Source organism: Lotus japonicus, chromosome 2 (genome assembly GCF_012489685.1).
Source record: "Lotus japonicus ecotype B-129 chromosome 2, LjGifu_v1.2".
In the NCBI taxonomy this organism is placed as follows: Eukaryota; Viridiplantae; Streptophyta; class Magnoliopsida; order Fabales; family Fabaceae; genus Lotus; species Lotus japonicus.
In genome coordinates, this window is record NC_080042.1 from 18,096,132 (window position 1) to 18,118,388 (window position 22,257).

At 43.4% G+C, this 22,257-nt stretch overlaps 3 protein-coding genes across 3 annotated transcripts; 2 read left to right on the forward strand and 1 right to left on the reverse strand.

The window, feature by feature from the left end:
* The first annotated feature begins 5,234 nt into the window (after window positions 1-5,234).
* On the forward strand, window positions 5,235-6,308 carry LOC130735279 (uncharacterized protein At4g04775-like). Its single transcript, XM_057587345.1, has 2 exons — window positions 5,235-5,727; window positions 5,827-6,308. Exons 1-2 carry the CDS (start codon window positions 5,503-5,505, stop codon window positions 6,169-6,171), a joined length of 570 nt encoding a protein of 189 aa, XP_057443328.1. The 5' UTR covers window positions 5,235-5,502; the 3' UTR covers window positions 6,172-6,308.
* Window positions 6,309-6,687: 379 nt separating this feature from the next.
* On the reverse strand, window positions 6,688-7,960 carry LOC130736163 (actin-binding protein wsp1-like). The gene is made up of 2 exons (XM_057588008.1): window positions 7,376-7,960; window positions 6,688-7,302 (listed from the first exon to the last, which is right to left on the reverse strand). Exons 1-2 carry the CDS (start codon window positions 7,958-7,960, stop codon window positions 6,688-6,690), a joined length of 1,200 nt encoding a protein of 399 aa, XP_057443991.1.
* A 1,072-nt stretch (window positions 7,961-9,032) lies between these two features.
* On the forward strand, window positions 9,033-11,108 carry LOC130737717 (40S ribosomal protein S2-4-like). Its single transcript, XM_057589548.1, has 2 exons — window positions 9,033-9,809; window positions 10,774-11,108. The coding sequence occupies exons 1-2, from the start codon at window positions 9,132-9,134 to the stop codon at window positions 10,930-10,932; spliced, it is 837 nt and encodes a 278-aa protein (XP_057445531.1). The 5' UTR covers window positions 9,033-9,131; the 3' UTR covers window positions 10,933-11,108.
* The last annotated feature ends 11,149 nt before the right edge of the window (window positions 11,109-22,257 follow it).

The window sequence follows — 22,257 nt, forward strand, 5'->3', positions numbered from 1 at the left end:
TAGTTTCTTCGGCACACCTTCAAATTGCTACACGAACGCAAGGCGAAAAATCCTAAAAAATTGCCTAAATGGCGATGGGCGAACGAAAAATTGCCTAAATGGCAACAGGCGAACGCAAGGCAAAAACTCCTTAAAAGTTGCCTAAATGGCGGCAGAAAGACGCAAGATGAAATCAAAATAAAGAAAAATATAACAACATTAATTCATTACGAAGGATAGTATTTACAAAAGATAACAAAACATGGCTATCTTTACATTGATGATTTTTCTCTCACAATTTCAGCAGCGGCGAAATGCTCGGCAGTGAAGCCCGGAGGATCGTCAGGACCAACAAGCCCATGCGGGGAAATCTTCTTGAAATCTCCCATTCCATCAAGGTTAATTCCTTGATAGAGATGCTGAACTTGAGCCTTGGCGAGAAAGAAGCCGCGACCGCGTTCTTCCACGACCTCAGCAGCAACGTCAGCTACCAACCTGGCTTGTGAGGTTTTGATCTTGGAGTCCATATCTGCGAGGGCCTGGTTTTCTGCCTCAAGTTGCAACCTCACGTCAGCCAGGGCCTCGTTTGTCGCTCCCAACTCGCAAGGAAAGCGATCTCTTTGCCTTGAAGGATGCAAGTGGCCTTGCCGGCGTTGATTGTCTCCGTTTTTGCCTTCACCGCCTGCTGAAGTTCATACCAATCCAACTCCAATTCATCCGTCCTTTCCTTGCAAGCAACCATGTCCTCGTCGTAGTAGTTCATCTCAACGCCTACGTTGGTCAGCTTCCTTGTTTGAGCTGCCACCTGGGTCAACAACTTGTCCCATTCCTTGTGAGCCTCCTGCGTGGCCGCCCGGTAACCTTCAGCTTCTTGTTGAAGTTTCTCCATTTCCGCGGAAGAAGCTGAATCTTGGGATAGTTGGGCAAAGAGGCATCCCGCTCGCAGGAGGTGGTTGAGAGCTTCCTGCGCTGTGACGTCAAGGTCAGGAATCTCAGTTGCTCTCATATCGCCGAGAAAGGCGTTGGACAACATAAAGTCGATGAAGGAAGGCGGAGCAGACGTTTCGTCCTGGGGTATGATTTGCTCGCCGGTGGTAGCTTGGTTGGTTTCAGCACTGGGGGAGCAAAAGATTGGTGACGGTTGGGAGTTTGCGCCTTCGTCCTAGGGGCTCGCCGATCGAGCGAAAGATGCTCCAGCTGGGTCCGCCTCGATGGGATCAGGGAAAAGAATTGTTTGGGGAGAATTTTCAGGAGGATGTTGACCAGCGGAAACCCACTCTGGACAAGGTGGGAATTCAGCACCGCCCAAGGGTCTCGGCGTCTCTTCGCCCGACAGGTGTGGGGCGGACGCTTCATCAGCTGGAGGTCTCTCGCCTTTCTTTTTCTTCTTCTTCTCCAAGTGTGGGGCGGACGCTTCGCCAGCCGGAGGTTTATCGCCTTTCTTTTTCTTCTTTTTCAACTTCTGAGGCGAGGAGGTCTCGACCCCTGATTTTCCCTCTGGATCGGGGTTAACTTTTTTGGATTTCTGATACCTCCTTGGGGGGGAAGGAGGAGCGGCATCACCGTGAGATCTGGGAGCCGGATCGTCAGTAAGCTGCAATGGGGCGACACCCGGTGTAGCACCCGGTGTAGCCTCATCAGACCCAGCTGCGCTCGGAACAGGGTCAATTGAAGAAGACCCTTTGACCTTCTTCGATGGAAGAGCGGCAGTCTCGGCGTCAGAATCGGCGGCGACGCGTTTCCTCTTGCTCAGCTGGGTATTGAAAACAGGAGGAAACTCAAATGAATCGGCAGTTAAGGCGCGCTGTAATGCGGCCGCAGTAAAACCAATCCCTTCTAGGAGGGTATGGAGTGTGTTTTCGCGAACGACTTCGAGCAACCGGGAGCATTCCAGGATGGGGAACCCAGCGAGGAAGCCGAGGATGGCTTTGTCTTCGTTATTCAGTGATGCGTCGGAGGGCGGAGTAACGTCACGGGGATCCTTGGTCCAGTAGAAAGGGAATGAAGCAGTCCCATCCCGGTGTGTGAAAGCTTCAGGATAGGAGGGGTGCACGATTACGCGAAAATATCGACGCCCGGGGCCCGTCTTGATATTGCTCTTATAAGGTTGGAGACGTTACCTACCCGTTCGGGACTTCAGGGAAACCCATCCGGGAGTCTCGGCTTTCAAGTATCTTGGCTCCACGCTGTAGAAGTAAAAGAAATGAGAGGTTTTGACTTCAAGGTTGATGGCATTACACAGGATCTCGTAGCACCGCATGGAGGCCCAGGCGTCCAAATGAAGTTGGCTTAGGGCTACATTGATTTCTTTCAAAACCTGGCAAGAAAGGGGGAGAAGGGTAGTTTGATCCCCAGGTCGAGAAAGAAGTACTCATAAACATAGAAGAAGTGGGGCTCTTCCGCGCCTTGTTCAAGTGGGCGGCACTTCCAGGGGCGACGGCTGCTCAAGCCCCGACTGGTGATAAGGACATCTGCGAGGGATTTTTCATGGCATAATCCTCCGACCCGGCGGGCCATCTCGGCGATGGATTTGTCGGTGGACAACTCGGAGGGTTGGCAGATGGCTTTCAGAACGGGTTCTCTGGTAGCGGATGGAGGAAGGGTTGAAAGAATTTTGTGCCAGAAGGCATTCTTTTCATTTTCATGGAGGGGATGCCCCCCGGCAAGAGGAGGAATGGGCGAGGTGCGGGATGTTTGAGCGGGGCTTTGGAGTCGTGAGGATTTTTTGGTGCAGCGTTGAGGAGTCATATTTGCAGAAGGAAGCTAAGACGGAAGAGGAGAAGATGCTGGGGAAGTAGCTTGGTTAACTTTGCAAGGCTGTGGAGGGTTTCAAAAGTGACAAGTGAGAGAAAGAAGTTGAATTTAAAAGTTAGGATAAGAAACGGTTGGGAAATCGTGCCCCATCATGGCAAAGATGGAATGATTGCCTCAGGAGACGTGGCGCGGATTTTGGGGAAACGGGGGTGCCGCATTAAATGAAAGCCGCAACGGTTGCTGCCGATTGGTTGAAATTCAAATTGACAAAATTGTGACATGGCTGGAAAGGACGTGTCCGAGATACTGGTTGAGATTCTGTGGATTCACTGACCCCGGAGTCACTTCGAGGCACGAGCGTACCTATGCAGAGGCGGGCGGGCTAGAAGCCGTCACCACAAGTCTTCTTGTGGACTTGGGTCGCCCGGAAGAGGGAGACACGGCTGGAGATCCAAAGTGTTGATTGCAAAGGCTTTATTTTATCAGGCCATGTTGGCCATTGTGTTTCACTTCCAGATTTTTTAAGGTTTTTAGGTGTTAGTCAGTATTCTTAGGGATTTCACCTTATTTTTCACTAAAAGACACACTTAGCTCTCATGCTTCGAGCTCGGTGTCTTGTGGACTTGTGGATTGGGCGGGACCCCAGGGTCCCTCGCCCAGGGGACCTGACTTTAGGCGGGGAGCGCGCCATGACATTGGGCCGCCTTGTCTGAGGCCCAATTGGCCCATTTGAATAGGAAAGAGGCGCCAAAGCCCAACTCCACCTCTATAAATAGGAGGGAAATACCAATTGTAAGGGGCTCTTAGCTCATTTGGGTAATAACAAGCTTTGAAAATTCAGTTATACATTCTCTCTCTAAGCGGTTAGAGTTTCTCTCTCTAAGCATTCACATCACCTTCCTCACGCTTTGAGTACTACCTTCCCTCTCTATGTTCTAGCACGAAATAATTCCCAAAAGGTTATTATTAACATTGGACCGGGCGGGTCATTACAAGCCCGTTGACCCGCTCGGTAAGGCTAACACTTGGCAGATAAGGACGTAGGTCCTACCTGGAAGATGTGGGTCCGAGTTATTTTGTCTTGTTATATTGTACACATATGTATTTGTCTTATCCAACATAGGAATTTGGGCCTTGCATGTAAGGCCCAAATCCATGAATATTCTAGATAAGGACCACTCCTACTATAAAAAGGGGTGTCCTCACCTTGTACTAGGTACCTTTTTGACCATTTATGAGATAATTTCCTTATATACACATTATTTACACTATTTTAGCTCTGCTAGGGTTTATCAAGGGTACTTTATTCCTATTGTGATACCTTAGACCAGAACAAACATTATGTTTGGTAGGGGGAGATTTGAGTAGAGAGATGAGAAAGAGAGAGTAAGGGGGAGGAAGGGTGAGTTATGTGTGTTTGGTTGTTAGAGAGAGGAAGGAGAGAGAGTTTAAAAGGTGGCCTCATGCCTTTATTGGGTCTCCCCAGTATGGAGAGAAACGGAACAGTGACCGAAGTGAGTGAATGTGCCAATTTTTTTGGGTTAAAATCGCCACCAACAAAAAAAATGCCACAAAACTGAAAATTTTACTATTTAGAATAAAACATAACTTTTTTTCTCGTTCCTCCCCCTTATTCTCTCTTCTTAATCTCTCTTCTATTTTATCATACCAAACAACCTATAGATCCACTTTATTTTCTCTACCCATCTTCTCTCTTCTCTACTCTCTTGTCTCTATATTTCTCTTCTCTACCAAACGAAACTTAAGTGAGTTGCAATGGTCCCCGAATGATAGCTCAAGTGGTAAGAGGTAGAGATATAAGGGGGCGTTTGTTACAAGTTTTACAAAAATATTCTCAGGAATGTTGTTTCCCAAGAATCTCATTACCAACAAAGTCATTCCCGGGTAAAATGAAAAATGTGTTTGGTTAGTGTACGTTATTCCCGGGAATGTTTTTCAAAATCATTTAATAGAAAAAATAGAAAACAAGTAGTGGAAGAGAGAGTTAGTGGAAAATAACTTCCATTCCCATGAGAATGTAAGATTCCCCTTCTTTGAGATGAGAATGAGATTTAAAAATTCATGTGTAATTTATTTACCTGGGAATGTTTCATACCCGGGAATAAAAAAATGTAAACTTCTACCAAACATGAGAATGTTACTTTCCCAACCTCACATTCCCGGGAATATTTTGTGATGCCTATCTACCAAACGCCCCCTAAGAGTGGGGTGAAATGAAAAGGTGAAGGGTCTTGGGTTCGAAACCGGAGGAGAGATTAATTTACTAACATTTCTAACAACTAACATTTGCTTATAAAAAAAAGGCTTAAATACTCTAGGGGTCCCTGAAATTGTACCCTGTAACAAAATAAGTCCCTGAAAAATTTTTTTCCGATTCCGGATCCCTGGAATTGTTTTTTTAATCAGAATAAGTCCCTACACATGTTTTTAGCCTATCTGGCATATTTTTTGCTGACTCAACATTTACACGTGACTTTTTCATTTATTTTAATTACACATGGAATTAAAAAAACTATTTTACTTTATTTTAAATATAAATCCTTTTTTACCTAATTAACCTAACTCTAATTAAACCCACTAACCTAATTAACATAACCCTAAATTCCCAAATCAAAATCTATCAGAACTGAAAGGAAAGAAAGGAAAGTCGAAGAAGGAGAAAGAGAAGCAGAGGTAGAAGGTGAAGGAAGGAAGCGTTAGTGTTCGACGGCGGGAACGGTGGCCACAACGACTTAGGTGAACGACGCGATGACCCAGAACCAAAAGGCATGGAGCGGACACGGTGGCTCGACAACGAGGATGAACAACCAGATGTGCGAATCGACCCAGAACACACGATTCTGTGCTCGATCGTCCAGCTTCTGCACCCCATGCCCAGAGAAAAGTTGTGGTTGTGGCAAACAAGTCATTATGTACAAGTCCAATTCCAAGCTTAATCCTGGAAAGCTTTTTTGGAGATGTCCTGATTGGAAGGTAAATAGGCAGAATTGGTTTCCAAGCTTAAGCTTACAATTTCATCCTATAAATTCCCTTTGTCTACCCCTTTCAATGATCTTTTGCTATGTGTTTCAGGAAAGTAGGACCTGTGGTTTCTTTGAATGGGTCAAAGCTGAAGGTGAAGCTGAAAATGAGGCTGATAATGAGGAATCCTCTAAAGTGAATGTAGAATTGAAGATTGTTGAGGACCTTACTGAGATGATGGACAATAAAATTGGTAAGCTGAGGGAAGAGCTGCAGGGAGACATGAAGGAAATCATGCAGAGTGTGATTGGCAAGATCATGGAAGACGAGAATGAAATGAAAGACAAGAAGATTGCCAAGTTAAAGCTCAAACTGAAAAATGAGGGCTTGAAGAGCAATGTGTTGTTGGTGTTGTTAGTTTTAGGGTGTGCTGTAGTTTTGGCAAAGTATTTCTAGGTTTGGTGATGTTGTGTAATGAACTAGAATGCAATGTCCCTTGTGTAATGAATGTAGCCATGAATGTAATGCAATCGTTTTTCAATAGCTCCTTATGTAATGAATGCTATGTTCACTTAATGAAATGAATCAGAAATGGTTGTTGGCTCCATTACTCTGTTTTGTTCCATTCAAAAGCTTTGCTCTGTTAATTTAAGACATCAGTAGTATAAATAAAGGCAAAGGGAGCCATAAACAGATCCACCACTTGTAGTACACATAAACAACAATTTAAGAGCACAAGCTTCATGCAATACTTCCAGACTTTAACATTAAGAAACATAATTCAAGTCAAGGGTACATAGAAGACAACAAGTACCAACAACAATACAAAACAAAATGATTGTCATTAGGGCCATGCCCATTACAAAATGATATTAAGTGGTCCCCCATTAACTAAAGTAAACACTAGTCCCCACTAATACTATTACAAAAAGATAGTGGTGGTCCTGTTGTCCCATGTGCCAGATTCCCTTCTTACTTCTTTGACATCCTCCCTTTATTTCCCTGTCCTTCACTGCCAACAACTTTGGCTTTTCCTCTTCTAATTGTAGATCTAGTTGCAGCATCTTTGAAGTCATTTAGAACCCAATGGCCAATCTCATTGTCACGACCTCTCTTTCTTCCTCCTAGGCCAGACTTAGCAGCTGATCTTGTAGTGGGCTGTGATGTAGCTTTTGGTGGCTGTTGTGGTTTTGGTGGAGGTGGCTGGGAAGAAGGTCTTGTTGGATGTGGTGGTTTTCCAGCAAGTTTTGTAGGTGGCTGGGAAGAAGGTTTTGGTGGTTGTTGTGGTGTTACAGCAGCTCTTGGAGGTGGCTGTGAAGAAGGTCTTGGTGCCTGTGGAGGTTTTGCAGAAACTGTTGGTGGTGGCTGTGAAGATGGTTTTGGTTTTGGTAGTGGTTTAGAGGTAGGTTTTGGGGGTGCTTTGTATTTTGGCTTTGGGTTTGAAGAAGTTGCTTTTGCAGCAGCTTTTGGTGGTGGTTTAGAGGTAGTTTTTGGGGGTGCTTTGTCTTTTGCCTTTGCAGCAGTGACTTCATCATTTGTTCCAGCTCCAGCTTCAAGGCTTGTTCCATCAATATTAATACCAAACACCTGCAAAAAGAGTAATGAGGTTAGTTAATGCAATTTGTGAATTGATTCAAAAATGCAAGTGTATGTATTTTACCTGTGATAGGTTATCTGTTTCAGTTCCATTATCCTCATCAATGTTCTCAGAGATTGGTGGTGGTGGGGGTGGTGGCAGATGACACTTTCTCTGATTGTGCCCTTTCTGGTGGCATCTACCACATGTGTATCCTGATCCTCCTCTAGGTAGTTTTGTAGGGTGTGGTTGTTCATCAGGCTCCCTCCTCCTCAACTTTTTAGGCCTACCAGGCCCTCTTTTGAATTCAGGAGGCAGAATTGGATCCTCACATATCTTTGGCCACATTTTCTCACCATTAATAGGTGATATCACATTCCCAGCAGCAGCAGGTTCTTCTTCCACTGGCAACTCCACTGTATGTTCAGGGTAGACATCCACCTGCCTTACCCCAGACTGAACATACCTTGCAATTTTCATAGCATCCTTGTCCAGGCATATTTGCTTCAGGTCAAGATCAAAGCATTCTTCTCGCCTTTTCCACCAAAGCTTATAGTGATCATCAGGATAACCAAGAAAACCCCGCACAAGGTCTCTGACACAAAAGAACGAAAACAGATCCAACTCCACTCTAGGTACTTCACATATCTGACCTCCAACATACTTCATCGGTGTGTCGGAAAACCGACCCTTGTGGTGGAAATGTATGTTGAAATACACTTGTTCCATTCCTGAAATAGCAACAAGAGCAGCTCACTATACAAAATGAAACAAGAGCAGCTCACTATACATAATGAAACAAGAGCAGCTCACTAAACAGAATGCACAACCATAGCAGCAACAACAAGTCGATATGTAACCTAACTTTTAACAGCAGCTCAAATCGTTCGAATACCGTGAATGACATACCTTGAACTTTCGATGGTTACAGTCAAAGCTTCGCTTGTCTTCACTCGCAGAAGGTTCAGGATCAGTCGTTCCTCTTCACTCTGACTCCCTCGTGTTCGTCGTTCCTTTTCACTCTGGCTCCCTCGTGTTCGTCGTCGCTCTCCCTCTTTCCTCGAATTCTGGATGATTTTGGTTTGGGAATTTAGGGATTTTGGTTTCGTTTGGGAATTTTGGTTAGTGGTTTTAATTTAGGGATTTTGGGAATTAGGTTTAATTAGATTTAGGTTAATTAGGCAGATAGGTTAATTAGATTTAAATTTAATTTATTATTTTAATTTTAATTCCATGTGTAATTAAAATAAATGAAAAAGCCACGTGTAAATGTTGAGTCAGCAAAAAATATGCCAGATAGGCTAAAAACATGTGTAGGGACTTATTCTGATTAAAAAAACAATTCCTGGGATCCAGAATCGGAAAAAAAAATTTCAGGTTACGGGGTACAATTTCAGGGACCCCTAGAGTATTTAAGCCTAAAAAAAAAAGTGAGTTGCAATGACTTATTTACCCATGTGATACCAGTATTAGAACCCATTTGGAAAAACAGCTTAATTAAGCGCTTATGGTCATAAGCGCTTATGACATAAGCGCTTATTCATAAGCTATTTTTAAAAATTTATTGAAATAAATTAAAAATAAGCTGTATATAAGCATAAGCCCTCCCAAACAATGGCATAAGAGCTTATGCTGTCAAATAAGCTCAAATAAGCTCAAATAACCTCTTCCAAATAAGCTTATATACTATTCTAACAATCCAAAGAAAACCCCTATGTCATTATCATATCACGTAAACCCTATAAAACACGAATCTCATCCAATCTGCGCCACCTCCTCACTCTCTCTGCATTTTAGGGTTTCCTTTCTCTCAGCGCCGCACTCTCTATTCACAGCATCAATGGCGGAACGCGGTGGAGGCGAACGCGGCGGAGGCGATCGCGGTGGCTTCGGACGAGGCTTCGGTGGCCGAGGACGCGGCGGTGACAGGGGCCGCGGAGGCCGTAGAAGAGGCGCAGGCCGCCGCGATGAGGAGGAGAAGTGGGTTCCAGTGACGAAACTCGGTCGTCTAGTGAGGGATGGGAAAATCCGCAGCTTGGAGCAGATCTACCTTCACTCTCTCCCCATCAAGGAGCACCAGATCATCGACACCCTCGTGGGACCCACGCTCAAGGACGAGGTGATGAAGATCATGCCGGTCCAGAAGCAAACCCGGGCCGGTCAGCGAACCCGGTTCAAGGCTTTCGTCGTCGTCGGAGACAACAACGGCCACGTCGGTCTCGGCGTGAAGTGCAGCAAGGAAGTCGCCACCGCCATCCGCGGCGGCATCATACTGGCGAAGCTTTCCGTGATCCCCGTCAGGAGGGGGTACTGGGGGAACAAGATTGGGAAGCCTCACACTGTTCCGTGCAAGGTGACAGGGAAGTGCGGTTCTGTCACCGTCAGAATGGTTCCGGCACCTCGTGGTTCTGGAATTGTGGCTGCTAGGGTTCCCAAGAAGGTGCTGCAGTTCGCTGGGATTGATGATGTCTTCACTTCTTCCCGAGGATCCACCAAGACACTCGGCAATTTCGTTAAGGTTTGTGCCTTAATCTCTATTAATCATTTTCATGGTACTGTTGTTATTTATTTTGAGTAATTATTCTAGTAGAAGTGTTAGTTTTTCTTATTTTTAGATTAACTGTTCCGCATTTTTTGTGTAATTCCAATTTGCAAATTTTGTGCCATTCTTATGTAAGGCTCCTTATGTTTGATGTTTTTTACTTTATTTTAGAGTTTTCGACTGCCATTTGTGCTATATAAACATTTAAATGCCTTATTGATGTATAATTGAACTATGGAATAATGTATAACTTGGTAAAGCTATGTATTTTGCTTTCATTGTTTTTAGAGTTATATGTTTTTCTAATTTATATTTCATATACCATTGACAATATGTTTTGTTATTCTTGTGGAAGTGTTGATACTGGGCTCTGTTTTCAATTATATATATAACTCGAAAGAGGTTCCTTTCGTGGTTTGTTGCTTTTAGCATTTGTTTTTCAAGTTTTCTTATTGTATGAAGAGGCAAATGTTATTGAGTGATCTTTTAGCAAATTAAGGTTCAAATAATTGGGGAGTGAAGTTAATTGAGGTGGAGTTGTTCTCAATGGTCTCCAGTTAAGCTCTTTTTGTTTCAATGAATTAAAAGGTATACTTTTCCTGTTATTTGCCTTTTGGTTACAGGAGACTTGTAAGAATGTCTGCATATAATAAAAACCCTTGTGTTTTATTTAAATCTGTTCAAATAATTGGGCTGTGAAGTGATAGTGATATTTAATTCTACCTTCACCTGTGGTTGTAATTGATTGATATTTTGTTTCTTCTATTCTATGTTTGTTGGGTAAGTTGAACGGGGCTTGAGCAAATGTACGAGTCATGGGCCAAATTTGATGTGTAGTTTGTAGTGTTTTGACTGTTTTTGCTGCAAATGAAAATGTATCATGGTTCCATTGGGTGATATTTCTTGCTTTTGCTTTTGCTGATGACGTTTATTTTTACAGGCAACTTTTGACTGTTTGCTGAAAACCTATGGTTTCCTGACACCTGAATTCTGGAAGGAGACTCGCTTCACCAAATCTCCATTCCAAGAGTACACAGATCTGTTGGCTAAGCCAACTGCAAAGGCTCTAATCTTGGAGGAGGAAAGGGTGGATGCTTGAGTTATCAGTTATGATTTTTGTGGGATACAGTTTTTCTTAAGCAATGTTAGGAACTGATACTTTTAAATTTCTTTCCTTTGTGCTTTACTTCTCTTTGTGGGACGGATCATCATTTTATGGTTCATTTGGTTGTTTTAACTTTTAGTTAATTGAATTGATATTTGTTGGGTTTCAAATGCCATTGTTTTAGCTTTCTTTTTATTTGACTGTCACAATTGAATGACATAATTCAGATACAGGGAGGAGCATGTGCTACTGTGTTTCCCTTCAGGCCTATTGAGGGGCAATTGGGTTTGGAGCCCCACCCCTTAGGCTTTGCACCCCCCCTCCCCCTCCCCCTTAAAGTGGGGAAATTACCGTAAAGTCCCCTTGACTAGAATACGGTATATTATATGCCGTTTTCAATATGAACAATAATATATTGTATTGTATTAATAAACAGAAGCTAAACTATTTTCAAACCCATTTTCAAATTACCCACTTTCCCTCCTCAAATCGCTCCCTCCCCAAATCGCTCCTAAACATGCGTTCCTGAACGAGAACTCCCTCAAAGCTCTGTTCTCATCATCACCAAAGCTCCCTCAAAGAACTAGAACTCCCATTCATTACATTCAAAAGGTAAGTTTTGATTTTCACTGATTCTCACCATTTTAGTTTAAATTAGGAGAATTATTCAACCCTAGGGTAGTAGATTGATGATTAATTAGAGGTTATGTTGGCTGAAATGGTATGAAATGAGTATATGGGTATGAGTCTTAGTTCAGCCTAGGTCGTTAATGGAGTTTCACTGCAAATACGGTTTATCATTATCCGTTTTCAAGATGAAAAATCATTTGCCGTATTCAAAATGGAACTTTATTAACCGTATTCAAGATGAAACTTTATTAAGCGTATTCAAAATGAAACTTTATTAACCGTATTTAGTGAAAATAAATAATTTATTTATAAAATATTTAAAATGCATATTACTAAGTCATTCATAATTAGTGGAATATTGAGATAATTTAGATAATTGAAATAAATTATATAGTGGAATATTGAATAGTTCAAGTTGGGCTTAATACATCAGAAGGCCCCTGAAATTGTAAAGGGAATCAGTTCCAGGGCCTGAAAATTTTTCGCATCAAATTGGGTCCCTAAGAAATTTTTTTTAATTCAATTAAGGCCAAATCTCAATTTTGTCCTAGTCATTAGTGACACCTGGCTTTTATAATTTTTTTTAATTAAAAAATATTAAAAAAATAATTTTTAATCCCAAGTCAACAAAATAATCAGAAAAAAAAAACTTTAAAAAACTTAATAAAAACCTAATCTAATAATCCTAAATAAACAACCTAATAATCTAATAAACCTAATTTAAAAATCTAATCTTCAACACCATCATCTTCATCATTCTCATCTTCAACACCCAACACCTTCATCTTCTAAACCCAGCAACATCCACCCCACCTGCAACCTCAACATCCACCTCCAACACCATCCCCAAACCTCAACCTAAACCTCCAACCCCCACCCCCAAACGGCCAAATCAAAACTCCACCCAACTCCCAACTCCACCTGCAACCGAAACCCCATCCCCACCCCCACCTGCAACTGAAACCTCCACCCCTACCCCCACCCGAAACCAAAACCCCAAATCCCCAAATCAACCACCAGGCGATGCAAGGAGAAGGAGTGATCGAGAGAGAGAAAGAAAATCCCAACCTCCATGAGTCCCAAAACCCCGATTTGGATCTGACGAAGAGAGAATGGAGGACTTAAAGGACGAGCGGGATGATCTGCAGAAGGAGTTGGAGGCGAAGAACGAGGCAATCGCCGCGGGTAGGGCCGCCTGCATTGTTAAGGACAGGGAAATCGCATTCCTGCGCAGTGAGTTGGGATCGACGAACGAGGCTCTCGCCGAGGTGAGGTCTCAACTAGAGACAAAGACCAAAGCTGTTGTTGATGCAGAAAACTGTGCGGACTCCGAGATCAGAACTCTCCGAGCAAGGTTAGTGGCCAGGGCTGCTGCTGAGGCTGTGTAAGAGCGCGGCCGTGGTTTTTTCCTCGCCAAGGCCCAAGTCCAGTATCTTTATGAAGGAATCAACCTCGGTGGAATGGGAGCCTTCAAGAGGGTTACCCCCTATGGATTGGTCGGCCCTGATGACCCCTCAGGCTTCACTGCTGAGTATTTTGCGGCTGTTGAAAACGCAAGGGAAACAGAAAACGTTAATGCATTTTGAGTATTTTGTATTCACTTTCTCTTACCTTTTGTAATTAACATTGCTCCGTGAAATTTAATGGAAGTTTGTCGCGATTTCCCTTATCCATTTTTTTTTGTTCGCCCATGTGCCTTTAAGCTTTGTATTTTGTACCCGTGTAGCGATTTTGAATGTGTGCCGGTGGAAACTCGGACTTTTGCTCAGTCTGGGACTGAGGCTTTTCTTCACACCGATATTTCCCATAAGAGCAGGTGTGGCCTTGTCGGTTTTGTCCCGACGAGGACTTACAGTTGCTAGGGACCCAATGGCCATATAGGTTTACCCAGACTTATGCCTAGTTTTATTCTCGCCCATATTTCGGGGAGGTCTCGTTTGCCCATATTTCGGGGAGACTTTTGGGATAAGCAGCTTATCTTGAGATAAGGAGCTTATCCGCACACATCACCAACGAGAGGTCAGCAATTCGCGCCGGACTTTCCGGAGCAATCCCCAGACATCAAGGTCATGTTGGGATTGCCACCTTTAGGGAATTTTTCCCACCGGGCGAACGTGACATGTTAGTTGCGTTGGTATCTGGGTAGCAGCGGTTCGCGCCAGACTTTTCCGGAGCGATTCGTGTGGGGATCGCTACCTTCATAGAATTTTTCCCACCGGACGACCGTCGTATTATAGTCGAGCTAGGAGTATTGCTTGAGAATATCCTTTTGTATTTGATTTGTGAAAGATTTTACATCGTGGGATGCCTCGTTAAAAAACTCCCGTGTCGGAGAAAAAGAGTGCATCTTTATTTTTGGTCCTAATGTTTTGGTTCCTTTGCTGCGTCCTCGCTCCTGCTTCCTACATGCTTCCGCTTCCAGCCCCTCAGGTCAAAGTATCACTCTCATCACCTCCTCTTTCGAGCCCGACGTGCTCGCCACCCACTCATTGTTATTTTAGGGTTGGTTTCTTTCCCCGCCCGCCTCGTGGTAATGAGGGACTTCTCCTATCTTGCCTTTTTTCTTGTCGCGCTTGGATGTCCCTGGCTTGAAAGCTACCGAACCCACCGACTTCCAATATCTTGCCTCTCTTTTTCCTTTACCTAGGCGGTGACTCACGGGGTTCCCTCTCCTCGCCTTCTGCTAGTCCTTATACCGTTCGCGCGCCCCGTTACCGTTTTTCCCGTCGTCGCCTTGCTGGATGATTCGCTGATCCATTCCCTGAATTGCCACCCCTTTTCTCTTTTGTTCATCTCACCCTGTATTCAGGAAATTCGGCTTCCTAAACATTGGCAATCCCCAAAGCGTTGGGTCCTTTGGACTCTAGCTAAAGAGGTCGAAATTGTCCTCTACTAGCTTCTCCAGGCGCCTCTCTTGGCTGACCGTCAGCCTGGGCTCGATCGCCAGCACCCCTCTGCTGAATTTATACGCCTCTAAATCCGCGATCACACCTGCCCAACGCTCTTCTGCATGAGCGTCCGTGAACTGTCCATCCCTGCCCGTCCTGCCATCTATCCTAACTTGTCCTTGGCTGCTCCCTGACCTTGCTATCCCTTTGTCAATCATATGCTCCAATCTCCCCTCTCTGTCTTGATTACCTTGGATGACCTCAACCTCATGACACCTGTGTCCCTCGCCAGCTCCCTTTTTTCCATACAGACTGAGACAGTTGTTATAACATTCTCTCGTCCTCCTCTGATCAACCACAATCTTTCCCACTCTTCCACACATCAGCGGGTATTTCACTGCCAGGTGAGCTGTCGAAATCATCGCGCAGAGGCGATTGAACGTGTTCCTTCCAATGATGACGTTGTATGACGCTACGACATGCAACACAAGATACCTTATGCGGAGGAGCTTGGCGTTTTCGTCGACACCAAAAATTGTGTCCAAATCTATATATCAGCGTACCCAGACTTGCTCGCCTGAGAAGCCTACCAACGTTCTTGTGTAGGGCATCAAATCTTTGTCCGGCAGTCCCAACTGATCAAATGCATCGCTGTAGATAATGTCGGCAGAGCTCCCCTGGTCTAAGAGAACTCGCCGCACATTAAAACTGTTGATCCTTATCATGACAACCACTGGATCAACTTTGTGCGTTTTGATCCCCTCAAAATCCGTGGATGATATCACGATATATGGATGCTGGAAACCAAATTGGGTCTCATACTGTTGCACTTATGTCACTGCTCTTACGTGCCTTCGTCTCGCCGAGGTTGTGTCTCCTCCTCCACCAAAGCCACCCGCGATCGCCCCGCCCGAATGAGTCTCTCAATTTCGTTTTTCAATGTAAAGCAATCCCCCGTGTCATGACCTGCTGAGCGGTGATACTCGCACCACTTTGTTTTATCCAACGCCGCTCGAGGCGGGTCGGTCTCCTTCTCGCCTTCCTCAACTGCGTGGGTCGCCTTGACCTCACGAAGTAGTTCCGTCAAATGTGCATTTAGACTCTTTCCTGACTCCTCTCGCCGACGAGAGTCAGCCTGATGCCACGGTCTGCGGCGCTCGAAATTTTCCCTCTTAGGGTACAATGGCTCCTTCACAGCCTTTTCTCCTGTCCTTACCTTCCTGTCTTGCCTCTTGCTGCCCTCCCCTCTCTCCTTACTCTGTTTTCCTTCTGGCGATGCGTCCCTCTGTTCGCCATCCTTCTCCTTTTTCGCGCGCCTACGCTTGAAAGCATCATCCTCCTCGTCCAGAATGTAGGTGTTCGCTCGCGCGCTGATCTCTGCCATGGACCGAGCTGGCTTACGGCTCAATTTGCTATTCAGCTTCCATGGCTGCAACCCGTTCTTGAAGGCACACGCACAAGCATGCGACTCTGATTCCTCAATCTTGACGGACGCCGCGCTGAATCGTTTCATGTACTGCTTTAGAGTCTCACCCTCGGACTGGCAGACATTGTACAGATACTCAATTGTCACCTGCTTGGTTTTACTGGCGGAAAACTGGACGAGGAACTTTGATGAGAAATCACGAAAATTCGTGATCGATTCTCGGGATAGAGTTGTGAACCACGCCATGGTCGTGCCTTTGAACGTAGCTGGAAACATTCTACACTTTACTGCATCGGAAGCGACACTAATTACCATTTTTGTGTTAAAGTATAGGAGATGCTCCTTGGGATCAGCTTTCCCGCTATACGTCTCAAGGACAATATTCTTCATGTTATCCGGGATAGCCACCTCCCTCACCGTCGCCGGGAACGGTTCAAATTCAGCCACGGCTTCCGCTTCGCGCTCCCCTTCATCCTGTTGCTCGTAACGATAATATTCCAAATGTTCTTGTGAGTAATCGTTTCGCTGCCGTATATCATCGATGCTACGGACCAAGCACCTCCAATCTTGTCCGGAGATCGGTGCTTGAGGTGCCAGAATCTCCTCTTCCGAAGCTCCGGGGGCATGCACCGGTGACCTCTGCTGCTCCGGTGAAGTTGGCGGAGAAGGTAGTGGAGGCGTTGGAGAAGGAGGAGGTGGAGGTGGAGGTGGTGGCGGAGGAGTTAACTGATCGGTTTCTTCACGGTGAACCTGCTCGCGTCGCGGCCTTCCTCTCACGCGACGAGGAGGTGAACCGCGTCGCCGCGCCTGATCTTCGTCGCGTCGTCGACGACGTGTCTCCATCGATCGAAAAATCTAGAAATCGAATAAAATCACACAGAAAATCGAACTTCTCGGGATCAAATCGCAATCCACGTAGTCCGGGAATCGAAATCTATCGTTCCCCACAAGCGGCGCCAAATGTTCTATCCATGAACATTGAGATGAGGTATAATACCTATAGTGTAAGGAACGTGATGTGAGATTCCTAGAGAGAATGAGAGCATAACCGCTTTAGAGAGAGAAAGTAACTGAATTTCAATCTTGTTATTTCTTAAATGAGCTAAGAGTCCTTTACAATTGGTATTCATCCCCTATTTATAGATATGGAGTTGGGCCTGGCACCTTTAACCCTTCCTAATGGGCCGGTTGGGCCTCAGGGTGGAGGCCCAAGTCCTTGGTCCGCTCGTCGCCTTAAGCTGGCGCTCCTGGGCGAGGGTCCCTGGGGTCTCGCCCAGTCAGCGAGGACGACAAAAGGCCCTCAACAACACTCTGCCTAGCGCTCCAAGTTCTCGAAAAATCTCGCCAAAGCTATGGATAGAAATGAGCCCTCTACAAATGCACCGTTGAAGAGGTTGATCGCGTGTGATGCCAATTCCAATGTCAGGTGCCTCACGAAACAAAATTCGAACGCTATCCCGATTCGACGCTATTTTTGCACGAAGACGTTGAGAAGGTTTCTAATGTGGCCAAAGATGCCACGTATATGGGAGTACTCGACCAGCTCGGGAATCCCATCCACAAAAAGGGTAACGGAGGGATGGGCTGAAAAACCCTCTCCTTTAGCTCGATCTGAATCGTCTCTGTCTCTCCTAGAGTCTCTGTCGTCTTCTACTTCACCATCCGAGCCCAGGCCACCGCTGGAAAGGGGCTCGAGTTGCCGCACTTCATGAGAGAAATTGAGAGCCCTAGCAGAGGATGAAGAAGAACAACGAATAGTGTGGGATCAAGTCATGGAGATAAAGCTTTGGGCGGAAGAGCCAGAGCCAATCAAAGCAAAAAGGAGGAGGGATCCGATCTGAGACTCCCCCACCATCGAGAAGGAAGCACTCCGGCGGAGAAACCCGTTTAGGCAAGGCGGGGACTCCATCGCCGTCTTAAAGACTGGAGGCACCGAGAAAGCGAAGCATAAGCCCTACCAGAACAGGGTCGACGAAGAACGAGCGGTGAAAAAAAAACAATAACGTAAGAGTGATAACATGTTGCATAGGGATTAAAATAAAAATAACTCATGTAGTAAGACAAATAAAATATAAAAAACTAAAATACAAAGCATGGCATTAAAAATATGAATATTTTTTTAAAATTGGAAATATAATAAACGAAATCAAGACGCCAAAGAGACCGCATTAAATATTAATATTTGACTTATCAATATTTTTAAACTCTTCAGATTGATAATATTTGAACACATATTTTTATACATATTATATTATATTATATTATATTATTTTTTTATATTTATTTTTAATAATATCTTTATTACAATGTATTAATACTTTTTAAATTCTTCGAATTAATATTATATTATTTTAATAGTATAATATATATAAAAGTAGATATAATATATTTGATGATACCATATTTAAAATAATTTAAATGGTAATTTATTCCAAACATGGTAAGTTTAAGTATAGGAAATTCGTAAATGTGAAGGTTTGAAGAAATCCATCCATATTGCAAATTGAGATATTATTTAAAAATGACTATTTAGGGGTTCAAAGTCAACATAAAATGTTTCATTTCATTAATATTATGCTCTTCCCCTCTACTATAAATATTCAAAACTAAGCTAAATTGTATTCAAAGTTCTCTTGAAAAATTATCAAGTTACATATTTCATTCGCACATCTCAATACTACAACCCAAGAAAAAATGGTGAAGGCTTCCTTGAAATTTGCAACATTCATATTTGTTATTCTTGCAATAGAAGCATCTTGCAATGGTATGTACTTATTTCATCTTTTATTTTTATTCGTGATTATTTATATATACCGATCTTCATGAAATATTGAAATCATGCGCAAAATTTTGTCGGACTTTTATCCTCAGGTGTACCCATAGAAGAAGCTGGTGTGGTGAATGAAGTTAAAGTGAACTATGACCCTAAATGCTCTGGTTGCTCTGATGGCCCCCGCGCCATTCATTGTCTTAGAAACAATGATTGCATAAACATGCCATGCGTAGGAACACCCATGTGTGTGAATCACATATGTGTTTGCGAGTAATAATGTTCATCCTTGACTATGAATAACCAATAAACGCTTTGAAGGATCATATATAAAGTCTTAAATATGAGATTGTATTTTGTATTTTTTTTAAAGGAGAGATTCTAGTTCATGTCAACAACATTAGAATTTATTATTAAGTATGGTCTAGATGTTTTTGTTCTATAGTAAAAAAAAACTCATGCGATTCTTATACTGAGTAAAATTTAACTATTATTCGATTCACATGTATTCACATATATTGGACTAGAGGGTAACGATAGACCACTTTCTTCAAAAGGTTATTTGTTCGATTCTCACTGCCGATGTGAGGGTTGTGTTGATGAGGGATATGTAAGCACATTTTAAATTGATCTATGGTCCTAGATACATGCAATAACTCGTGATGGTGATCAGAGCAGAACTTCCAAACTTTTATTTTAAAGTCTCATATTTATACATATTAAAAATAATTCAATAATTTGTTCCCATAACTATATCAAACATACAATACAAGGAAAAACTCATTGTTTATTCTGTAAGAAATCTTCATAAACTATACATTAAATTAAATATTGAGAAAAATGTACATGCCCTTATAATGTAAATATTTCTTTTTTTTTTATAGCAAAAAAATTTATTGGATTTGAAAATTACATGAGAACAACGCTCTTGTGTAAAAGGGGATCATCACAAGACAAACCTAACCCACCCGCTTGAATGGCTAAACTTAGAGAAAGTGTCTCAATAAAACCTTATTAGGAAGAACTCAATTGGGATAAAAACCTACTTAACGGAAAATAGTACAACATTTTCTAAGATGACCTTTGAAATAATAACTCCCAAAATACCCCACCATGACACCCACCAAATAATCCCACACAAAACCCACAATCTGATACTCAGAAGCTAAACGACTAGTCACCCGATCCACATTGAACTGTACACCACTGCCTCCCTGAATTGATAGGAAAACCAAGACACCTCTCAAAATTAGAAGTGAAAGGAATCAAGGTTTACCCAAAATACGAACCTTCTTCGATTGAGGTACCAACTCAAAAGCTAAACATGGGAGCTCTCAATACTAACTCTAAGGCATGAAACCATATAAAAATGTTGAAGGAACTACTTAACTAATCGGGCTAGAGAAACCTTAGCCTTAAAGAAAATAAGCATATCATCCGTGAAAAAACAAAAGCGAAATACTCAGACCATTCCTAGAAATTTGAATGGATTGCTAGCTACCTGCATGAACACTAAGAAGAATCACATGGACAAATCTCCATGCAAAGTTGTAGATATGACGATTCTCTTTAACCAAACCTTATTATCAATGTCGATTAATCATAAGTATGTATGGATACCTTCTAGTTACTCTCTCCTCCAAAAACTTGGTTGCTAGGTTTGCTTCTTTGAGTCGCCACCCCCTTGGGGGATCCTCCCCCTTGGGGTTTCTCCTTTTCCTCCACTAGGGAGGCCCTTTTTCCCCAACAATAGGTGGGTTATTTTTCACTCTAGGTTGATGTGCTACCCAATAAGTGGGTTTTTCTTTGTTGTTTGTCTCTCCCTCTGTGTCTGGGTTTCCTTCCCTCTATATTAGCCACACAACTCTGCTCCTCCCATGGGTCTCTGTACACCTTGTCGTGTAACCACCGCGGTGTCGACGCCACATTCTTCTCACAACCACCGCCGACCCACTTGCGACCACTCACCACTGCGGCCTCCACCTGCTTCCACCAACCACCAACCGTAGCCATTGTCGTCTACAACGGTACCTCCAAGGTGGTTTCTCCCAGATCTGGTTTTCTGCTTGTTTGGCCTCCTGTTCTAGAGTGTTATGCACCGTAAACCTTGTAGCAGAGATGTGTTTTTGCTGACACTTGACGGCAGAGCCAGCAAGGCTGAGAAGCGACATTTAAAGTTTCAATATCAAATTTTCACTTTGTTTGAAGCATATGACTTTGGGTTGAGTTTTGGAGTCATCGTCGTTTCTGTCTCCACCACTGATCCACTGCCATCTCCTCTCTGTGGTTGGGCAAGGGTTGTCTGACCTTTGGTTCATGGGTTAGGCTCAAAGTTACATGCTTGGGTCTTCTTGGTATTTTGCAATTAGTTTTTATTAATCTCCTAGTTTCTAACTTTGGGTTAGGTGTAGAAAGGAGTCTTGATCTCAAGTATAAGAAAGTGACTTGTAATTCTTTGTGGGCTTTGCCCAACCAGTTATATTATCCTCTCGTGTTATGGGTCTGACCCATGTTATCACTGAAATGTTTACCTTTGACAAAAAAAATGACGATTGTTCATCGAAACGAGGACAATATCTGAATGTATTTTAGAAAAAGAGTCATAATTAATGCAAAACTCTTCATGTTGTGGAGGAAGTATTTAGATTTTCTGCGTAGTGAAGCTAGAAAAAAAGAATAAGGCGTATGAAAAAGGCAGTGAATAGTTTTTTTTTTAAAAAAAAACATTGAAGGATTTTGATCGATTTAAAACTTAGACTAAAACCTTATTTTTTTTTTTTAGAAAGTAAAAGTTTATTAAATGCGAAAGAAGTCGAGATATAGATCCTCTCGACAATGGATTAAATACAAAGCAACGCAAAACAAAAGCAACACAATGAAAGTGACAAACGTCAAACTACAAGATATACACACAAAAAGACCGCAAAAAAAAAACGCAAACCAATCAAAGCACACTCCCAGACACTCCATACTTCTTCGGATGAGTAGCTCTGAGATGCTCTACACAAGTCTGAAGAGCCTCCTCGTCAGTACCAGAAAACACAAGTCCACAAAACTTCCCCGTCTCCACCATGCCCCGCACCCTCTCAAAAACGCAATCAGGATTCTGTTCTGTAACCGAAAACACACGATCCTCAACGTCTACAGACAACTCTGTCACATCCGTCATGTCACTATCCTCGGCTATCAAGACCTGAAGATCCTTCTTCTTCTCAGGTCAACCTCTCCCCTTATGCATTCTCCTAGGGTCGACCCCTGCCTCTCCGGCCTGAACCCCGAGAAGATACAGGCTCCACAAAACCAAAATTAGCATCACCAACCTTCGTCCCCGCCGGTTGCTCCTCTCGTGACAAAACATTGAAACAAGAGAACACAACGTCCAAAGGAACCGAAGAAGGCACAACGCACTGATCAGGAGGGACGATAGGAACCACCAACTCACCACAAAACCCATCGACGTCGGGCATGATAGCATCGTCAGGTTCTGATTCAGGCGTACCATCATCACGCACAACGAAATCAAAACTAGAAACAACACCCTCAAGCCCCACACTCACAATGGAGGGAGCGTAATCTGGTGGCCGCCACAAAGCATGCAACTTCAT